Below are 21,492 nucleotides of genomic sequence, written 5' to 3' on the forward strand. Positions count from 1 at the left end.
TGCGTCATCCCTCCCAGTCGGCGGGTCAGTACCTCCCTCCCCAAACCCTCGGAGAGCAGGTCCCTGGCTGGGCTGCTGCAGAAAGTGGCACGACCCACTCTGTCTCCTCCTGGGCGTCCCTGGGGCCATGGGAAGGAGTAAGAGAGTCCCCCAGATGTGGCCCAGGCCCCCACCTCCAGCTTCATCTGTACATCCTCCCGGGCAGCGGCCACACGGTCCAGGTGCTTGCTGGCTGACTCCACCTGGCTGCAGTAGCGGCCGTAGACGAGGAACCTGAGGGGAGGACAGGGGGCCGGTATGGGTGGCCAGCACCACGGTCAGGCAGATCTGGGTGGCAGTCCAGGCCCCGCCTCTTCCCAGACGGGTGATGGTGAGCCTCAGTCTCCCCATCTGTAAAACGGAATAACAGTGGCACCTCCCACAAGGAGCTATGGTAGCACTGAATGAGATGATGCAGAAGAAGCTCTTAGCACTCGGTATATTGGCTCTCCGATGTTCATTTAACCAACACTTACAGAGCACCTACTGTGTGCCAGGCCCTGTGCGAAGCACTTTCGGCCGCAATTTTTTTAAACCTCACCACACCCTCAGAGGTACGTTCCTGTGCCACACTGATTTTAATAGATGTGGCAGCAGAAGCACAGAGAAGTTAAGTGATTTTCCAATACCACGCAGCCCCAAAGAGGCAGAGCAGGGGACTGGGCCAGAGATGGGCAGTCCCTTGCCCACGAGCAAAGAAGGAAGAGCCCTGCCTGTCCAGTAGTCTCTGAGGGCAACTTCTCTCAAATGCCCAGCCTGAGCAGGACAGGATGACTTCCAGGGGTGTGGGCTGGCCAACTGGGTCTCACCTCTCCTTGTATTTGATGAAGACCTGGTAGAGAGTGGGCGCACCTGGGGCTGCCAGAGCTTCCTTCATCTCCTTTAAGAAGTGAGTGTGCACGCGAAGCAGGTCCTACCCGGAGAAAGGGGTGAGGGCCGGGGCTCAGGAAGCCAAGCAGGAGACGGGTCACCCTCCTGCCCTCCATCGCTCAACTCCCACCCCCCGCACTCCAGAGACTGGCGGGGCCAGAAGGTGGTCCCCACTGGACGGAGGCCAGGAGGACTTGGGACTGGTCAGCTCACCTCGATGTTGATGAAGATGATCTCAATGTCTTGGGGTTTGAGGAACCGCTGCAGGGGTTTCATGAAGTGCTGTGAGAGGAGAAAAAAAGGGTAAGGGAGACCGAGACCTCTTCCTCCAACGCAGTCCCAGAGAGACGGGGACAAGGCGGAAGAGTCAGAAAGAGAGACTGGGAGAGAAAGACTGTTGGAGAATGTCCACACAAACACCTGTCCCAGCACTTCCTCGTAACAGTCAGGAAGTGAGAGCACCCCAAATGCCCATCGGCGGATGAGTGCGTCCACTCACACCCGGGAAAATCAGCCCTGAACGGGAGCGAGGCACCAACTCGCACTGCCCCGGGGATGGACCCTGAGCTTGCGACACTCAGGGAGGGAAGCAGACAGAGAAGCCTGCAGGGCGTGTGACTCCACCTGAGTGACACATCCAGACCAGGCTCATCGTGGAGACGAGAAGCAGATTAACAGCTGCCAGGGGCTGAGGAAGGATGGGGCTTTAGGGGGTGATGGCTAAAAGGTATGGGTTTTCTTGGAGGGGATGATGAAATGGTTCTAAAACGAAACAGGGCGACAGATGCACACACAACCTTGTGAATAAACCAAAAGCCACTGGATTGCACCCATTAAATGGGTGAGCTGTAGGGTATATTAAGGTTCTCTCAATAAAGCTGTTCAAAAAGCAATGGCTGAAAGGAAGGGACTAGAAGGTCAGAGAGCCGTAATTGAGACAGGAGGACAGGACAAGGATATAGGAACAGTATAGACAGGAATAAATGGACACACATAGGGAAAGAAAGACGAACACCCGAAGAAGGAGAGACCCCGAAGGAAAGAGCGACAGGTCAACGCAGGAGACAGGATGAAAGAGAAAAGCAGAGATGAAGAAGCAGAAAGCAATGAGGGCAGAGAAGAGCTCCAGGCCCGCTTGGGGCACAGGTGGCCTCTCATGAATGGCCCAGAGGCCACCGCACCGACGGATGCGCACCTGCCCGCCCAGCTCCCGCGCATGCGCCTGCCGGGGGCTGGGTCCGAGCACCGCACCTGTTGGATAGAGCCTAGTGTGTCTGTATACTTCTCCTCCGTCTGCTGGATCTCCCGCAAGCAGCAGCACCGCTTGTCATACTCTGTCATCTTGGGCTGAGAATGGGGAGGACAGGTCAGTGTTAGGGGACCCGGGGCTGCCACGGCCCCGGCCATGCGCCCGCCCAGACGCGGCACTCAGCCCCACGCACCGGCATGGGCATGGGCTCCGTGCGCATGAGGTCTTCATAGATCTCATCGCCCTCCGCCTCCTCGTTCTCCACGCAGTCGTACAGGTCCTCATCCTCCTCCACCGTGTCGCTGAGGGGTGTGGAGTCAGCCAGGGCGCCCGGAGCTCCCAGGCCAGGGACCCCTCAGGTCCCACCCAAATCAAACTCGTGTCCCCTCAGATCGACAGGGCAGAGCCATGTCCTCTCAGACCTCACCTCCCAGGGCAGGGCCATGTCCCCTCAGACCCTTAGGGCAGCCCGTGTCCCCTCACACCCCCAGGGCAGGGTGGTGGTCCCAGACACTCACTCGATCTGGTCAGACAGGCCGCTGTAGATGTCTTCATCGCCCACACTGTCCTCCTCAGTGGGGAACGGCCTGGGGGAGCCACAATGGTATGAGCCACAGGCCTGGGGGCCGGATGGGAGGGGCACTTCCAAGAGGGAAGGACTAGGGCCAGATCAACCCAAGGATGCCAGCTCAAATGGTTACTCACATGATCCCCTTATTCTGGGCAATGGGGGTCCAGGACAGAGCAGACAGGGTGTAGATGACCTGTGACAAGGACCATGGTTGCTCAGTAAGCCCCTTACCCACCCACATGCCAGAACATAGCCTCAGACTCCAACATCGGAGGCTAGACATTATGGTTAGATCCATACCCCTAAGAGCCTAATTCAGGATTTTCTCCACCTTCACTTCTCCATGTAGTAGGTCAAGGTTCCCTTAACTAAGCACCCACCACTTGATTGCCTTCTTCTATGCAATCCTTACAACCACTCAGAAAGCATAGGATGATATCATTCCTGTGTTAGAAAGGAGGGACCAGAGAGGCATGGTCACAAATCTGAGGTCACACAACAAGTAGCAAAGCAGGGACTATAACCCAGCTGCACAGGTCTCATGCTCTTTGCACCTGGTGTGTTGCCTCGTCTGACTTACCTATTCTTCTCCCCGACAGCACTTAGCTTTCCCGATGGAAATATTCATGGAAATGGACTAAAATCCAATCTCTCAGCTCTACATGCCCAGCCCCATGAGCAGTTCAGCCCCAGCTTACCTTCCCAAAATCCTGCACATCGAAAAGGTCAAAAGCCTCAAAGAGTTCACTCCGCTTGAGGCCAAACTTCTCACAGCAGGTAGACAAGAATGTTCGGATGTTCTTAAGGCACAGGAACTGTGAAGAGAGACAGAAGTGGGGGTGTGGGAAACATAACAGGACAGGGGAGAGGCTGAGCCCTGGGCAGCCAGACTTGGGGACTGGCACAGAAGGGGAAAAAGTAAGCCACATCTTTTCTGATAAAGATCGAGCTGTACCTGAAGCTGACACTACCCTTGAATCCCTGTTTATTGAGATGAAATTCATATAACATAAAGTTAACCATTAACTGAAAACAAAATGTAGTATATACATATAATGAAATATTACTCAGCCAGAAAAAGGAATGAAATTTTGATTTATGCTATAGCATGAATGAACCTTGAAAACGTTTTGCTCAGTAAAATAAGCCAGAAACAGAAGGACAATTATTGTAGGATTCCATAAGGTCCCTAGAGCAAGCAAATTCACAGAGACAGAAAGTAGATGGTGGGAGTCAGGGGTTGGAGGCGGGGGTGGGGAGTCAGTGTTTCATGGGGACACGGTTTCTGTTGGGGAAGAGGAACAGTTTGGGATGTAGTAGTAATGGGTAGACAACATTGTGAGCAGACTTAATGCCACTAAAATGTACACTTACAAATGGTTAAAATAATAAATGTTCTATTTATTTATATAGTATTCAAATATAAAAATTTGTATTTATAATTATCAAATATATATGTCTTATGTATGTATATGTAATAATAAATATTGTGTATCTTTTACAGCAATAAAAAAATCTAACCATGAACCACTTTGAAGTGTACACTTTGTGGGGCACCTGGGTGGCTCAGTGGGTTAAGCCTCTGCCTTCAGCTCAGGTCATGTTCTCAGGGTCCTGGGACTAAGCCCCGTGTCAGGCTCTCTGTTCAGCTGGGAGCCTACTTCCCCCTCTCCCTCTGCCTGCCTCTCTGCCTGCCTGTGATCTCCCTCTCTGTCAAATAAATAAATAAAATCTTTAAAAATAAATAAAGTGTACACTTCAGTGACATTTGACACCTCACCACGTCATGGAATGAGCACCTCATCTAGTTCCAAGACTTTTTTCTCAGCCCAAAAGTAAATCCTGTCCCCATTAGGCAGTCACCTGCCATTCCCTATCTCTTCCTTCTCCCTGGTAACCACTGTCTGCTTTCTGTCTCTGTGACTTTACCTAGGTCTATAACTGATCGATAGACCAACAAAGAATGGCATATCTATAAAATGGAATATTATTGGGCAATAGAAAGGAGTGAAGTATTGATACATGCTACAAAGTAGATAGCCCTCAAAAACATGATGCTCAATGACAGAATCCAGGCACAAAAGGTCATGCAGGCTACCATTCCATTTAGAGGAAAGATGTTTGAACTTTTCAATTTCATGAACCGATGCATTCCTTTCCTGTTTAAATCAGTTTGGGTTGGGCTGTAGTGACTTAAAACCAGAAGATACTGACTGATGCAGCGGTCAGACACCCAGGATGCCACTCTGGTTTGGGGTATTTGGTCCTGCTATAAAGAAACCCTCACATTTGCCTGGTATCAGTTCATCCAAACGTCCCAGTGGGCTCAGCACTCTCTAAGTTCCCTAGAACCTACAAAACCCTAACCAACCTTTCTTGACCACAGTTTTATCTCATGACCTTGCACGAGCACCTGCCATGGGCCCGATTCTCAGCACTCTATATATTTAACGTCTATATGTGTAAAATATAGTGTATATTTAAGGCATACCAGATGATTATTTGATATGAATATTCATAATGCAATGATTACTACAGTCCAGCTAATTAACATAGCATCTCCTTACACAGTCACCATTTTTGTGTGTGATAAGCATAGCTGAAATCTACTCTCTTAGTATATTTCCAGTGTGCAATTCAGTATGGTTTTTTTTTTTTTTTTGAGAGAGAGAGGGAGAGCTAGAGTGTGTGCCGTGCACATGGGAGAGGGAGTGAGGTGAGGCGGGGAGAGGGAGAGAGAGAGAGAGAATCTTAAGCAGACTCCACACTCAGTGCTGAGCCTGATGCGGGGCTGGATTTCAAGACCCTGAGATCATGACCTGAGCTAAAATCAAGAGTCAGATGCTCTAATATTTACATATTAAAATATCAAAGAATGACATATTTATTCAGTTCTATGAATATTATTAGTGGTCTACTATTATGTGTTTTCATATTTTATACTCCAACTGCAGTCAATGGATAGAGATCATTTGCTACCTGACATCATGAAGATATTTTCCTGTGTTGATAATTTTGTCTTTCACATTTAGGTCTTTAATCTAGCCAGACTTGATTTTATGTGTGCATAAAGTAGCATTTTGATTTGTTGTTCATATGGATACATTTGATCTGAACAGTATTTATGGAAGACATTGCTCATCCTCCACTAAACTTCCATGCCATCTTGGTCACATATATGTCTGTATATCTATATCTGCTTTTAGGCTGTCCATTTTATTTCATTAGTCTATCTCTGCACCCATACCACATTACCTTAATTATTATAGATCCGTAATAAATCTTAATATCTAATAAAGCAAGACTTAGCTCTGATTTTTCTATTTCAAAAAGAAAAAAAGAGTCAGATGCTCAACCGGCTGAGTCACCCAGGCGCCCCTCAGTACAGCATTATTTAGGATGATTACATCACGCCTGCACGTTAGAGCCCTAGACAGATTCATACCCCCTAACTACAATTTTGTACCCTTGGATCAATATCTCCCCATTTTCCTCATTCCTTCAACACCTGTCAAGCTTCTACTCTCTGCTTCTATGAGTTTGACTTTCTCTTTCTCCCTTCTTCCCCCCAAATCCCTTCCCACTCATATTCTCTCCCCCCCCACCCCCGTGTGCACCCGTGTGTGTGTGTGTGTGTGTGTGCACGCGCGTGGGCGCAATGGAATCCTGCAAGCTCTATTATATCCTCATTTTACAGATAAGGACTGAAGCAAGGACAGCCAGCCAGGATGCAAACCCAGGCAGCATGACCGCAAGCACTATGCTGTAGGAACGTATGTGAATCGTGTCAATATATAGATTTCATTGTACCCGTGGATCTCACACTTCCATCTCCAGACTGTCTTCTTCTCAGTGATTGCCACATCCACAGTATACCTACCCCACTATCTATGCAACATGAACTTTAAATAAACTTTAACGTAGGGACACCTGGGTGGCTCAGTAGGTTAAGCATATATCTCCAGCTTCCCAGGGTCCTGGATCAAGCCCCATTGGGCTCCCTGCTTAGCAGGGAGTCTGCTTCTCCCTCTCCCTCTGTCATTCCCCCTGCTTGTGCTCTCTTGCCTTTTTTTAAAAATATTTTTATTTATTTAACAGACAGAGATCACAAGTAGGCAGAGAGGCAGGCAGAGAGAAAGGAAGGGAAGCAGGCTCCCTGCTGAGCAGAGAGCCTGACGTGGGACTCGATCCCAGGACCCTGAGATCATGACCCGAGCCGAAGGCAGAGGCTTTAACCCACTGAGCCACCCAGGCGCCCTCTCTTGCTTTTTTTTTTTTCCCTCTCTCTGTCAAATAAATAAATTAAATATTTTAAAAAATAAAATACGACAGGGGTGCCTGTGTGGCTCAGTTGTTAAAATCGTCTGCCTTCGGCTCAGGTCATGATCCCAGAGTCCTGGGATTAAGCCCGGCATCAGGCTCCCTGCCAGCTTCTCCCTTTCCCACTCCTGCTTCTTGTGTTCTCTCTCTCATTGTATGTCTCTCTCTGTCAAATAAATAAATATCTTTAAAAAATAAATTAAAATAAAATAAAATAAATAAACTTTAACTTAAATAAATGTATTTAAGAAGAGAACTTGATATCCTTCTATCAAAAGAAAACTGGGATCATTTGCTATAAAAAGAACACAATGTAAAGTAAATATGATGTAAACAGTGTTAGTAAGTTTCAGATGGATCCTACTGCCTGCCGGAGATTGTTCGCTCTCTGTTGAAAAGAAACTAGTAAGAGTTAGAGGTTCCTAAAAGACAGAGTGGCAATTCAACAATCCATTTGTGATAAAGAAAGAAAGAGCCACGTGGGTGGCTCAGTTGGTTAAGTGTCTGCCTTTGGCTCAGGTCATTATCCCAGGGTCATGGGATCCAGCCCCCTGTTGGGCTCCTTGCTCAGTGGAGACCCTGCTTCTCCCTCTCCCGCTGCCACTCCCTCCACCCCCTGCTTGTGCACACTCTTATCTCTCACTCTCTCTATCTCAAGTAAATAAAATCTTTAAAAAGAGAGAGAGAGAGAAAGAAAGAGAAAGGAAAAAAAAGAGTCTGGGCAAAGTAAGAATGGAAAGGAATTTCTGTAACCTGATAAAGAGAGAATCTGCCCCCCAAAAATCTTAAACCTTTGTTTTAAATTTAAAAAGCAGAACATTATATTTAATGGGGAAGTGTTGAAAAGATCCCCTGGTATTTGAAATCAGAACTAAGGTAAGGTGTCCCCACTACCATTTCTAGACGACGTTGTGTTGAAGATCTTAGCCTGCAGCACAAGGCAAAACAAGGAAAGGAAGGAAGGGGGGAGAAGGGAAGGGAAGGAAAAGGAGGAGGAAGAAATTGAGCATCTGCAGAAGATACCATTGTCAACCCAGAGAGCCCAAAAGAATATACAGATAAATAACCAGAATCAACACAGTAACTTCACAATGTGAGTGAATTCACAATCAATATATGAAGTTTACCATGTGTTGGTGCACTAGCAACAATCAATCAGAAAATGTTATTTTCTTAAAAAGATAACATTTATGAAATCCCAGAATAAGCAAAACTAACCTATGGTGATAGAAATCAGATCAGTGGTTGCTTCTGGGGTGGGGAAGGTGGTGGAGATTGACTCAGAAAGGCCACAAGTGATGGAAATGTTCTGTGTCTTGATAAGGGTGTGGGTTGCACAAGTGTGTACAGCTCTGCTAGAACTGATTGAGCAGTAAACTGAAGAACTAAGCATTTCACTGCACGAAAATTTTGACTTCAATTTTTAAAGGATACCACTTACCATAGCCTTAAAAAAAAGAAAAAGGGAAAACAAACATTCAAAAAAGCTAGTGATTGTACCAAATCTAACAAAAACAAGTGAAAATCTTTTATGAAAAATTATAAAATTGTATTGAAAAATATGAAAGAAGATCTAAAAAAAAAAAGTGAAATATGTCCTAATTCTTTCCTAGAGAGACTTAGTATTTTAAATTTTTCAGCTCTTTCCCAAACTGAGCTATGGCTCTAATACAATTTCAATTAAAATCTCCAAATGGTTTTTTTATTGAACTTGACACATGAATCCTAAAGCACAGAACTGCAAATAGCCGAGACAATTCTGTAGAGGGAAAGTTAACTGGGAATACTCTCATCAAGACTTATCATAAATCTACTGTAATTAAAACAATGTAATTATAGCAGTTAGCCTCCAAGATGGCCCCCAGTGGCCCACAGATCCCAATACTTGTGCCCTATTTGTAATTACTTCTCTCACTGAACCAAGCTTAGCCCAGTGTGACTGACTGATAGAGTACAGTAGAAGTAACAAGACGTGACTTTTCAAGGCTAGGTAATAAAAGGTATTGCAGCTTCCACTTTGGGCCTCTTGGATCACTGGCCAGCCACCATATTGTGAGACCACTCAGTCAGCCCTACGGAGAGGTCCAAGCGGAGAGGAACTGGGGTTCCATGTGGCTGAATCAACAAGAAAGCAGATGCTCCAGCCACAGTTGAGCCTTCAGATGATGGCAGCCCTGGCTAACATCTGACTACAACCTCATAAGAAACCCCAGCTCGGCCATTTCCTCATTCCTGATCCAAATAACTCATAAGCATAGTAAGTGCTCAATAAAAGAATATTTGGGGGATAATTTGTTACTTAGCAATAGATAAGAAATATAGGGATAGAGACAAATAAACCATAACAGAGAACCCAGAAATAAATCACACATGTACAAAAATGTCTTTTATGACTGAGCAGGTATTACAGATGTATGGTAAAAAGAGGTACTATTTTATAATTGTGGGTGGTTCGAATGGTTATCCATAAGGGCCAAGAAAAACAAATAAACAATAAATCAAATTCCTGCCTCATATCCTACTCAAAACAAATTCCAGATGGTATTAGACTTAAGTGCTAAAGGTAAGACTTTGAGAAGACAATTGAAGAGACTATCTGGATGACCTCAGAATTGTGAGTGACTCTGGAACAACAAAAACTCCAAATGATAAACAAGATGTGATCAAACTAAAATAAAGTTCTATTCATCAAAAAGTATCAGGAAGGGGCGCCTGGCTCAGTAGGTCAAAGCCTCTGCCTTCGGCTCAGGTCATGATCTCAGGGTTCTGGGATGGAGCCCCATATCGGGCTCTCTGCTCAGCAGGGAGCCTGCTTTCTCCTCCTCTCTGCCTGCCTCTCCACCTACTTGTAATCTCTGTCAAATAAATAAATAAATAAATAAATGTTTAAAAAAGTATCAGGAAGAGAGTGACAAGACAAGCCACAGAGTGAAAATGGATATTTGCTACACATGTGTATTCGAATTTATAAAGAATTCCTAATGATTCTATAAGAAAAAGACAACAATACAATCAGAAAATTGGCAAGACGTGAACATGAGTTTCCCTGCAGAAGAGTCACAAATGGCCCCAAGCCCATGAGGAGAGGGTCAACCTTGGTAGTCATCAAAGTGATGCTAATTAAAACAACAAGATACTATTTCCCACCCACCAGAAATGCAAAATTATTTAAAGTCCGGCAAATACCAAGTAGAAGTGGAGCCTGTTTCCCCATCTTTTGTGTCTGGGCTGGTCAGTGACCTGCCTTGACCAATAGAATACAGTGACAGTAACACTGTGTGAATCAAGTTTAGGCATCCAGAGGCTTTGCAACCTCTGCTCTTGCTTTCTTGGAACACTGCTGCCGAAATACAGAGCCAGGCTAACCTCTGGAGGCTGAAAGACCTTGTGGAGCAGAGACAAACAGGCTGGTCGAGGGTGGAGTCAGGTGAGAAAACACCTGGTCAGCTCCTTTTGGTGTGTGTGGTATCTCCATCAGTCCTGTCTGGAGGCTCTACCCTGCCCTCCCCCCGGCCCCCTGCTCCTTTCTTTTCTTTCATAGTAGACTTTATGTTTTTAGAGCAGCTTTAGGTCCATGGGAAAATTGAATGCAAGGTAGAGAGATTTCCATATATATCCCTACCTCCAAGTATGCACAGTCTCCCTCACCGTCAGCCCCCCCCACCACCAGAGAGGGTAGGTTTGTTATGATCAATGAACCTACATTGACATGTCATCACCTAAAGTCCATAGTCGACATCAGGGTCCACTCCTGATGTACATTCTGTGGGTTTGGACAAATATATAATGACACGTATCTACCATTATAGTAACATACAGAGTAGTTTCACTGCCTTCAAGACCCTCTGTGCTCCACCTGGTCATCTGCCCCTCCCCCTGAACCCCTGGCAACCACTGTCTCCATAACTCCCCTTGTCCGATGTCCCACAGTTTCCTTATCCATCACTACTGAAGGACTTGGCTGTTTCCAAGTTCTGGCGATGATGTATGAAGCTGCCGTAAACATCTCAGTGCAGGTTTTTGTGTGCACATGAGTTCTCAGCTCCTTCGGGTCAATACATTTTCTTTTCAATTAAACATTGAAGATCTCATTGTGCACTGTCTCTGATCTCATTCTCTTCTTTCCCTCCTCACTGGCTGCCCCCCTCTGCAAGTAGACATGGACCGTTCCAGCCCATGTCCTCATTCACTTTCCATGCATGCACACATCCACAAACAGCAAGTAGCATGCTTCTGTACTGTCTGGGGCTCCTTCCTTTCTGTCCCGTGGCTCACACTTCCTTTCTTGCTACAGCGCCATTTCCCAAAGCTGTCTCTAAAGAGCCGCTCAGTGAACCAGCCCTGCCTGTGAGAGCCAGACCCTGCCCTCCAGAACCCCCAGCCCTACTGGGGAGGCACCATTTGTTGAGAACATAGCCTCTTCCAAACCTGAGATGAAAAGTTTGGCATGCACAGGTTTGTTCAGTACTCCCAACAACGTTGCTACTGAAACCTAGGGGGCATGCTCTAATGACACTGCCTTCCAGTTGTTCAAACTCAAAACACTGGAGTCACCTTGGCTCCTCTGTTTCTCTCTCATCCGCTTCCAACCCCTCAACAAATCCTATTTGTTCCACCTTCCAAATACAGCCAGAATCCTGCTCCTTCTATACACCTGCCAGGCCTGAGCCACCATTATCGCTCACCTGCATTACTGCAGTGGCCTCCTCACTGGACTGATTGCTTCTGCCCCTGGACCCATGTCATTTATTTTCAACATGGCATCCAAACAAATATGGTCAAAACCTTCCCGGGGACCCCGTCCTACCCAGATGCAAACCACAAGGCCCCGCATGACCTGACCCATCCCCTCCCTACCTTCCCCTCCTCCCATTCTTCTCTTGCTCTCTCTGCTCCAGCCACACAGCCCTCCTTACTGTTCCTCCAACATGCCAGGCATGGCCATGCCCCAGGGCCTTTGCACAGGCTGTTCTCATCTTCAGAATGAGATGCAAAAGACAACTTCCCTTGTCTCTTACAGGCCTTTGATGAAATGTCACTTCTCAGTGAGACGTTCCCAGCCACTCTCTTTAAAACTGCACTAGACACACACACACACACACACACACACACACACACACCTAGCACTCCCCATCCTCCCCTCTACTTTGGGTTTTTTCCATAAAGCTTATTGTCTGGGGCACTGTATACTTCTCTTAGTTATTTTGTTACTGTCTGTCTGTCCTCCCTTACACACAAGCACATCAGCTCCCCAAGGCGAGGATTCTCAGGGCTGTTTGCTCACTGCTGTGGCCTAGCACAACATATGACATCCCATAGATGCTCAGTAAGTCGGTGAAGAGATGAATCCACATCGTACTGGTGAAACAACTGAGCCTCAGGGAGGATATGTCACTTGCCCAAGGCCACACAGGAAGGAACGAAAAGCCAGATACAAGTTCCCTGAGCCTAGAGGCCATGCCCTTAACCACGGTACCACCCTACCTCTTTGAACCACACCAGACTGCCTCCTGGTGCCACGTAGGAGGTTCAGCACGTGACAGGAACCACATGTAACACTCTTCTGCCCAGCAGCCTTTGCAGCCTTGGAGGCTGACTCCAGGCAAGGCTTGCAAGTCACCAGGGGCAACAGAGCAGTTGGTCTCATCTGGCCTGAAGGAGGAAGTTCCCTCCTGACCTCAGGGAGATCAGCTGAGCCTTGAGACTTCTTCCCCCCAGTCATGTGACATCTCAAGGGGGGACAGGGTGGGGGTATGACTCATCAGCCCTCCAGGCTGGAGTAGGGCCAGCTGAAGAAAGGGGCTCCCTCAGGCAGCAAGAATGACTGAGGTTAGACCACCAGAAGGACCTTCTGGTAGCCCAGAGGGTGGGAGAGGTGGCAAAGGACAGGAGGTCTTTTAACCAAAGGTAGGAGGGGTGTGTGAGAACATTTCCTCCGTGTTGGCGAGGCAATCCCCTCAGCACGCCCTCCCCCTCCACCAGAATATCAAAGAGTTGGGCTGGCAACTTGCCCATAGGCAAATCAGCACCCAGACTTCCCCTCCGCCTGCTGGTCCCGTCAGCACAAGCTCTGCCCAAGACAAAGAAAGAGCCAGAAAGGTTGGTTAGTTTGCCACCCTCCTTTCGGGAACCAGTATGCAGGGACAGAGGCTCCATTTGGTGACAGGGTGGGGGTTGGGGGGAGGCAGGGAGTAGCAGAGAGGACCCACAGCTGAACACAACTGCTGCAATCAGCTCCCCTACCCCCACCCCGACCCAGGGAGCCACCGGAAACAGGAAATGCCTGTTAGCAGGGCTTGCTAAGGAAGACAGAAGAGAGGGGGGGCACCTCTGCTTTCAGTCCTGAAACCCCTTAATCTTGGGACTGCAAGACTTCATCTAGCAGACCAGAGAGGGTAGATGTGCTGTGCTGCCTCTTCAAAGCCTGGAAGCAAAGGTACAGAGCATCAGCTCCTCATCCTGGCCTTCAAAACCTTCCCCATGCCCGCCTGTCTCTCTTCTGTCTCCTCCCCTCTCACCCCAACACACACTCAACATCTCAGTGTCAGTCGAGGGGGTCAGACAGACATGGTTCCACTCCCAGCCGAGCCGCTGCCAGCGGAGGACCTCAGATGGGTTACTGAACCATCTGGAGCCTCTACTTCTTCATCTCCGCTCTGGGAATGGAAATACCAACCGAATCTCCACTCTAGCACCTGGTCCACCAGGCAGGGTCATACGTTCATTCAGCAAGCACGCACTGAGTGCCTACTGTGTGCCAAGCCCCAGGAAACTGGTAGTGGCCAAGACAGACAGAACCTTGTCTCCACAGAGCTTACAGTCTAGTGGGGAGATGGACATTGAGAAGACAGGGGTATTGATAATTGATTGGTTACAACAGTGGGTGCATGAGCATGAAAAACATGCTGGGAGGGATCTGGTTAAATGAAAGAGGTGTCTGATAAAGCCAAGGACTAAGGGATGGCAAAGCAAGAGGAGGAGTGCTCCAGGAAACCTTCCTGCACTGCTGGCTGGGATGTTGAATGGTGCAACCAAGTTGGAAGAATGGTTTGGCAGTTTCTGAAAAGGTTAGACACGCACCTACCACACAACTTGTTCCACCTCCAGGCATTTGCACAGAGAAATGAAAGCAAGTGTTCACACATAGTTGAGCATTCACAACAGCCGTATCTGTGGCAGCCAAAACGTGGCAACAACCCAAGTGTCCACCAAGGATGAGCAAACTGTGGGGCGTCCATACACTGGAGTACTATTCAGGAATAAGGTGTGAAGGACTGATACACACAGGATAAATCACGGAAGAATGGTGCCAAGTGAAAGAAGCAGACCAAGGGGGTGCATAGTGTATGATCAGAAACATTTCAGGTGGAGGGAACAGCCCGGGCAAAGGTCCTGAGGCAGAACCCTGCCTGGTGCATTGGAAAAAGAGGTTGGAGGCCAGTGTGGCTGCAGCAAAGGGAGAAAGGGGGAATGGGAGGGAGTGAACCAAGGGCAGTATCAGGTGCTGATTTACCAAAACTGGATATCAAAATATTGGTTTTGTTTTGTTTTTTTTGATTTCAAAATATTGTAATGAGAGGCGCCTGCGTGACTCAGTAGGCTAAGCGTCTGACTCTTGATTTCAGGGTTCTAAGATCGAGCCCCACGTTGGGCTCCATGCTGGGTGTGGAGCCTGCTTAAGATGATCTCTCCCCAACTCCTTCTGCCCCTTCCCTCTCTAAGTAATTAAAAAAAATAATAAAACTGTGTAATCAAAATGGGGCCAGTGGTTGTCACCAGAGCATTCTACCCTTTGGCCATATCTCAGAGTCCCCGAGAGAGAAGCACAAATAGTTAATGACATTCCCCCAGATCCCCCGGTCCCACATTCCAGAGCAGATCACACTGAAGGGAACAAGCCCCACACATCTTTTGGGGTGCGGGGATCATCCTGAGTACCCACACAGACAGGCACAAGACAGACACCATGTGGGGATCATCCTGAGTACCCACACAGACAGGCACAAGACAGACACCCCAAGGGGGATTTCTGGAAACACGCTGTCCACTGAGAAGCTATGAAGTTGCTGTGGTGTTCCACCAGGACTACAGGTGACTTGGAAAAAGCCAGGGACAAAATTATTGCAGGCAGACCTCTGATGGGTTGTCTGGAGGAAGGCTGATGAGCTGTGTGCTGGTGGAGAGTCCTAAGAAAGGAGATCTGGGTTTGATCTAAGATTAAACTGAACTCCAAAACCACCAGAGCCACTAGAACTAAAGACGACCCTGCCTCGGGAAATGAAACCATTGCATTTCACCCGTTCTCGGGCAAACAGCAGTAACAGCCGCTCCCGTTGAGAGAACACTGAGCTCAGATAGGCAGTTACGATGAGGACCACTGGTCCGCTTGCTCTCAGGTCCATTCCCTGCCTCCCCTTGCTCTGCTCCACAGCGAAGAGAACTACATTTCCCAGACTCCTTTGCACCCTGGCTTCCAGGTAGGCTCAGCCAATGGGATGCCCAGGCAGGAGACAGGAGGAGGGAGGAAGAAAAACCAGGGTATCTCTCCTTCTTCAGCAGCAAATATGTCTCCTTCCTGGTCTCAGCAACCTGTTGACAGCTCCTGCACCAGGTCCTAGCTCCCCTGAATGGTTCTAGCCTCTGGACCCTGGTCTCACCACCTCCTCCACTGTTTCTCCTGCCTTGTGGGTTACCTCAGTATTCCCCACCTGTCTCCTCAGCTCCCCATCACACATTAGCCATTCCCTGAATGAAATCCTGTCTGAAAGATCTTAAGATGATTTCTGCTTTCCTGGCTAAACCAGAAATCTAAATCCAAGACTATCTAACCTAATCCAAGACTATCCCACCTAAAAGGTTCATATGTCCCCTCGAAGAGGCAATATTCATATAGTGCTTGTGGTCACAGCTTTAGGGGTTCAAATCCCAGCATAGCTACTTATTCACTTGGAAAACTCACTTAAACTTTTCATGTTTCCATTTCCTCATCTGTGAGACTAGGATAATAACAAAGAACATGTTATGCTTTCCAAAGATTGCCACAAACACAGCACCCACCCAGCATGCTCTTCTGCAGTGGGACTTGTCACACCGCCATCAAGAGGTGAAGTCTGATTCCCCTGCCCTTGAATCCAGGCTGGTCTTAGTGAATTACAGCAAAGTGACACAACGTGGTCTCTAAGTAGGTTAGAAGAAAACTTGCAGCTTCTCCACTCCTTCTCCAAGCTCAGGTACCATGCTGTGAGGAAGCCCAAGCCACACAGATAGGCCATGGGCCACTGCTCCATTCCACAGCCCCAGCTGAGCTCAGCCGTGAGTCACCCCATCCCAGACTCCCAGAGTTTAGGGGAAGGATCCTCCAGCAGATTCCAGCCCTCCAACATTCAAGCCTTCTCATCTTGGGGCTGATAAACCATCATCTCCACACTCCATTTGAATTCTTGACTCAAAGAATCTGTGAGAATTCTAAAATTGTTGCCTTTAAGTTTGGGGTGGTTTGATTCACAGAAGAGATAACCTGAACATCACGGCACCCACTCCATGGATTTGTTGTGAAAATCAAATGAGTTAAAAGTGTTACATACTTGGAACAACTGTACATCATAAATGCTCCATAAATGGGACCTGTTTCTATTGTTATTTATTATACTTTCTGACACTACTCCCGTCCCTTCAATTAAATGGTTTGTTTCAAAGGACCAACACCTCACTGTGGATAAACTTTCTTCCTTTGGTCTCTGGCTTTCCCCCTAAGTCACTGGTTCTCTTCTGACTCCTTGGCTTCTTTTTCCTCCTCCCCTATCCCAACCTCTCCATGCTGCTGCACCCTGAGACTCAGACCCCTTTTCTTCTCTCTCTCTCTCCTCCCTCCACAAATGATCTCATCCATCCCTATGAGTTTGCTTACCGATCACTACTAGGTCCTGCTTACAGCATGTGACAACTTTACAACCATTCACTCATTTAATTCTTGTAACAGACCTATAAGGCAGGGACTATCCTGACCCCTATTTGAAAGGTAGGGAGACTAATGCACTGCAAGGTACAGTAACTCACCCAAGATCCCACAGTCAAGACTAGAACCCAGACCCCCATGTAACTAGAGTCCTTGCCCCTCAACCATGGTTTTCTCGGCCTCAGAAGAACTGATATTTTAGTGGCTGTCCTGGGATTATAGGACATTTAGGATATCAGCAGCATTCCTGGTCTCTACCCACTAGATGCCAGGAGCACACCACTCCCTCCAGTAGTGAAAACCAAAAATATCTCCAGGCATTGCCAAATGTACCCTGGAGAAACAGAGTTGCTCCCCACACCCCCAGGTGAGAGCCGCTGCACTAACCACTATGCTATGTTGTCTTCCAACTCCAAGGTAACTCAGCCCCATCAGAACATCCCCAAAACTTGACTCTCCCCATCCTTCCCATCTTAGCAAATAATGCCCCCATTCACACAGGTTCCTAAGCTACAAACTTAGACATCATCTCACTTTCTTTCGTTCACTCCCACCACTCCCCCATCTGGTCTGTCAGGAAGTCTGACTAGCACAACCACTGAAATGTGAGCCCTCCCACTATTCCTGACTCCTAGTCCAGCCACCATCTCATCCCTGTGGGACACCTCCATCAACCCCTCTGCCCAGGTCCCCTCACTGCCATTTCAATTACCCTAACAGTCTGGTTCCCACAGAGCAGCTCGAGGGACCTCTTTAACCCACCAATTTGCTTAAACCATCCAAGGATTTCCCATCACATCTAATTATGACATACCCCCAGCCACACTAGAGAAGTGTGTTCCTCCCAACCTTAATCCCAGCACTCCCTCTTCACCATTCACCTTCATTTAGACCCTCCTCACTCACCACAGGGCCTTTGCATGGCATTTGCCTCCTTGCGCCATTTGTTCCCAGAGCCAGCTCCCCATCCTCCAGCTTTCAACTTTTCTTGACCACCCTCCAGAAGCATGCCCCTTTCCTCTTCTCCATCTTGACCTTGGCTTATTTTGTCTGCAGCATTTATTGTAATATTTTACTGATTTGCTTTTTTACTGTCTATAGTGGGTTGAATAGTGACCCCCTCCAAAAGATATAACTACCTCAGATCCCTGGAACCTACCTGTAAATGTGACATCATTGGGGGGAAAAATTAAAAAAAGGACTTTGCAAGACAAAATTAATCTCGAGATCACGAGATCATCCTGGATTACTGGGGGGGGGGGCCTCCATTCATCAACAAGTGTCCTTACACAAGACACACAGAAGAGACCCACAGACAGACAGACACGGAGGGCACAACCTGGTGAAGACAGAGTGACACAGTCAGAATTCAAGGAAAGCCTGGAGCCCCCAGAAGCTGGAAGAGGCAAGAAATGGATTCTCCCCCAAGAGCCTTCAGAAAGAGCTCGACCCTGCTCACACCTTGATTGATTTCAGACCTCTAACCCCGGGAACCGTGAGATAACGTATTTCTGTTATTTTAAGCCATCAGTGTGTGGTCCTTTGTTCGTGCAGTTACAGGAAACAAGTATACTGCCCTTCTCCCCCACAAGGCCATGAACTCAGAAGACCAGATAATGTGTCTGCTCTGTTCTTTCCCATAACCCCGGCAATCAGCACAGCTCCTGTTGTTCATAATAAAATAAGTGATTATTCTGACCCAACAAAGCTTTCAATCTCTTCCTCACTGTCCCCAGACAGTAATTGTTCATGCAAAGATCTCCCAAAGATCGGAAGCTTGCTCCCTCCAAAATGGAGTTTCTTGGAGGGGTGGGATAGGGGATTCTGCCTCCTACGGGACATTTGACAATGTCTGCAGACATTCTCTTGTCATGGCTCCAGGGGAGAGGTTGCTACAGGCATCGAGGGGGTGGAGGTCAGCTATGTCGCCAAACATCCTACATGCACAGAGCAGCCCCCAGGACCGAGAAAGATGGGGCTCCAACAGCCAGCCAATGGCACCAGTGAGAGGCTGTGCAGCGACTTCATACTTGGTGCCAGTATAAACATCGATGGCCTCCTGACATCTATTCCCATTTCTTCTGTTAGCAGCCCCTCAGCATCTCCTGGGGAGCCACCCAATCTCCTCCACACCTACCTCCTTTGGGTGGGGTCAACTCCTCCTCAGCTCCAGAAAAAATATGCGACCTCAGCCTGGCCAATCAGAACGGCATAGTCTACCCACCACAACAATTGGTTGAGGAACAGACACGTGACTCCCCGCCCATCCATCCTCACTCCCTCTATCCCCAGCCCCTGCCACATGCACACACAAAGAAATTATGTCCAGTGAAACCCAGACTTGGGCTTGAGCAGCCATTTTTCATTGTACACAAAAATGTGGGCACCTAAATTTGGAGCACCTGGGCACCCTTGCCGGCCACCATGAGAGGAAAGGATGACTGAGAATGGAGGAAAAACACTGAAAAGACAGCTGAGTTAAGTTAAGGGTAGAGGTGATCCTGAGATAGAGCCGCTGGATCCAGCTCTACCTAAATACATTTTCTCCTAAGCTTTTCAGTTATGTGAGCTAATAAATGCTATTTTTTACTAAGCCAGTTTCAGTTGGGTTTTCTGTCACAAGGGCTAAAACTCTTGGTTACAATTTCTGCTGATGGAGCTCAGAATTTCTTCAACCTTCAAACTTCTCCAACTGAACATCCCTTATTTCTTCCCCCCGGGGACCTAACTCCCAAGTTCCTCCTGAAACCCAGGCCTCCAATCACCATCCGTGCTAGAAGTTCAGCTGTGCCCATTCAACATACCCTTGGGTTCTTTCCACTTCCAGTGCCCTTAATGTTAACAAGGCAGACAAGCAGAACTTCTTTTGGCTCCTCAAATATGCCCCAACCTCCCACACTCAATTGGCATGTCACCTCCTCCAAGAGGCCTACCCTGATTGCTTCTGGGGTTTCCCCCGCCTCTCTGCTTCCACAGTCCCTGGGCTCCACCCCCCATCAGCAGACTATTCCACTCTCAGGTTAACTGCCTAATTCCTCGTCTATTTCCATGAGCTGCATGAGGATCTGTGTGTCATTCATCATGGAATTCTCCATCATCCTGTACATGGTTTAATACAAGGAAATATCCATGACATGGATGGTGTCATCATTATTATTACCACATCATCATCATTTTCCCCGTTTTATATGTGAGAAAACCAAAGGCAGGGGAGGTCTGAACACTTGCCCAAAGTCACATAATTAGGAACCAGTAGAAGCAGGCACTGATCTCAAACAATCCATACTTAACCAGAGCTAACCAACAACCACTAACCAATAATAAGCAAGCACTCAATGAATCCCACTAAATCAGGGATCAGTTGGTAAACTCTTTCATGTAACAAAAGCAGCCACAGACAATATGTCAACAAATGAGTGTGACCATGTATTGATTAAATTGTGTGTATGAAACAAGGCATAAGTTATGATTTGCTCTCCCAGTATTAAAGGAAGGGTGAGTGAATGAAGTGAATAGTTGATAATATTATTGAGCACCTACTATGTGCCAGGTGCTGTTCTGGCACCAGCGACACAGCTGTGAACCAAAAAGACAAAAGCCTTGCCTTGACATTCTACTGGGGGAGCAGATAATAAGCAAAAAGTAAAAACTATGTAGGTCAGAGGGCTATACGTGCCATGGAGAAAAATAAAAATAAAAAAAGGAAGAGAGAGCACAGAGGGGCAGGGGGTAAGGGGAACAATCTTATGTGTGGAAGCCAGGAAGCTCTCTGATAAGAAACCTGAAGGAGATAAGAGACCAATCACAGTGTATATCTGGGGGAAGACAGATCCACAGAGAAAGAACAGATGTGCAAAGGCCCTGAGGCTGAATCGGACCAGGTGGGTTGTGGGAGCAGTGAGGAGGCTCGGGTGTCTGGAGCAGAATAAGTAAAAGGAAGGGAGAGGGGAGGGCCAGGAGGTGGGCAGAGGCCAAATGCATAGACTCTCATGGGCCAGGGTAAGGACTTTGTCTTTTGCCCCAAAGGCAATGGGGAGTCATGGGAGTAATGGGAGGGAAAGGAACAGGATTTCCCAGCACCCTCTGTGGAAAGTGCTAAAGGGTGACATTTCCCAGTACTAGATGCAAAAGAAGGTTCGTGAACAGAAAAAAATGGAAGAAAAGAAGGCAAAATACCAAATGTTCGCCCTTCCAGACTTCTGTCCCCATCAGCCACAGTAGTCATGTTGAGATGAGGTCTTCCAACCAATCCAACCCAACCCAACCTACTTGGCTGAGATTTGCTCCTGTCCAGGCTCCCCAGCCCCTAGCTGAATCCCTCCACCATGGCTTCAGTTCAAGCCCTCCTCATTCCTTATCCCACTACAGCTTCCTCCAAGCCAGCCTCTCTAGACCTGCCTCTCTAAAGCCAGCTAGGCATCATTCCACAGTTCTACAGCATTCTCTTCTATGTCCACTTAAACATTTCCTGTGCTCCCTGTCTCCTGG

At 47.7% G+C, this 21,492-nt stretch overlaps 1 protein-coding gene across 2 annotated transcripts in view; it reads right to left on the minus strand.

Moving 5' to 3' along the window:
• VAV1 (vav guanine nucleotide exchange factor 1) overlaps window positions 1–21,492 on the minus strand; it is a 48,407-nt gene that overhangs the window by 20,317 nt on the left and 6,598 nt on the right. For both annotated transcript variants that reach the window (XM_013045332.2, XM_004771616.3), the window contains exons 2-9: window positions 3,428–3,544; window positions 2,864–2,922; window positions 2,677–2,745; window positions 2,352–2,460; window positions 2,161–2,256; window positions 1,123–1,191; window positions 849–952; window positions 174–273 (exon numbers count right to left, since the gene is read on the minus strand). In XM_013045332.2, coding sequence (XP_012900786.1) covers window positions 174–273; window positions 849–952; window positions 1,123–1,191; window positions 2,161–2,256; window positions 2,352–2,460; window positions 2,677–2,745; window positions 2,864–2,922; window positions 3,428–3,544 — 723 coding nt within the window. The remainder of the gene's footprint in view (window positions 1–173; window positions 274–848; window positions 953–1,122; window positions 1,192–2,160; window positions 2,257–2,351; window positions 2,461–2,676; window positions 2,746–2,863; window positions 2,923–3,427; window positions 3,545–21,492) is intronic.

The sequence above is a fragment of the Mustela putorius genome, unplaced genomic scaffold (genome assembly GCF_011764305.1).
Source record: "Mustela putorius furo isolate JIRA1106 unplaced genomic scaffold, ASM1176430v1.1 tig00000095_pilon_pilon_pilon, whole genome shotgun sequence".
In the NCBI taxonomy this organism is placed as follows: Eukaryota; Metazoa; Chordata; class Mammalia; order Carnivora; family Mustelidae; genus Mustela; species Mustela putorius.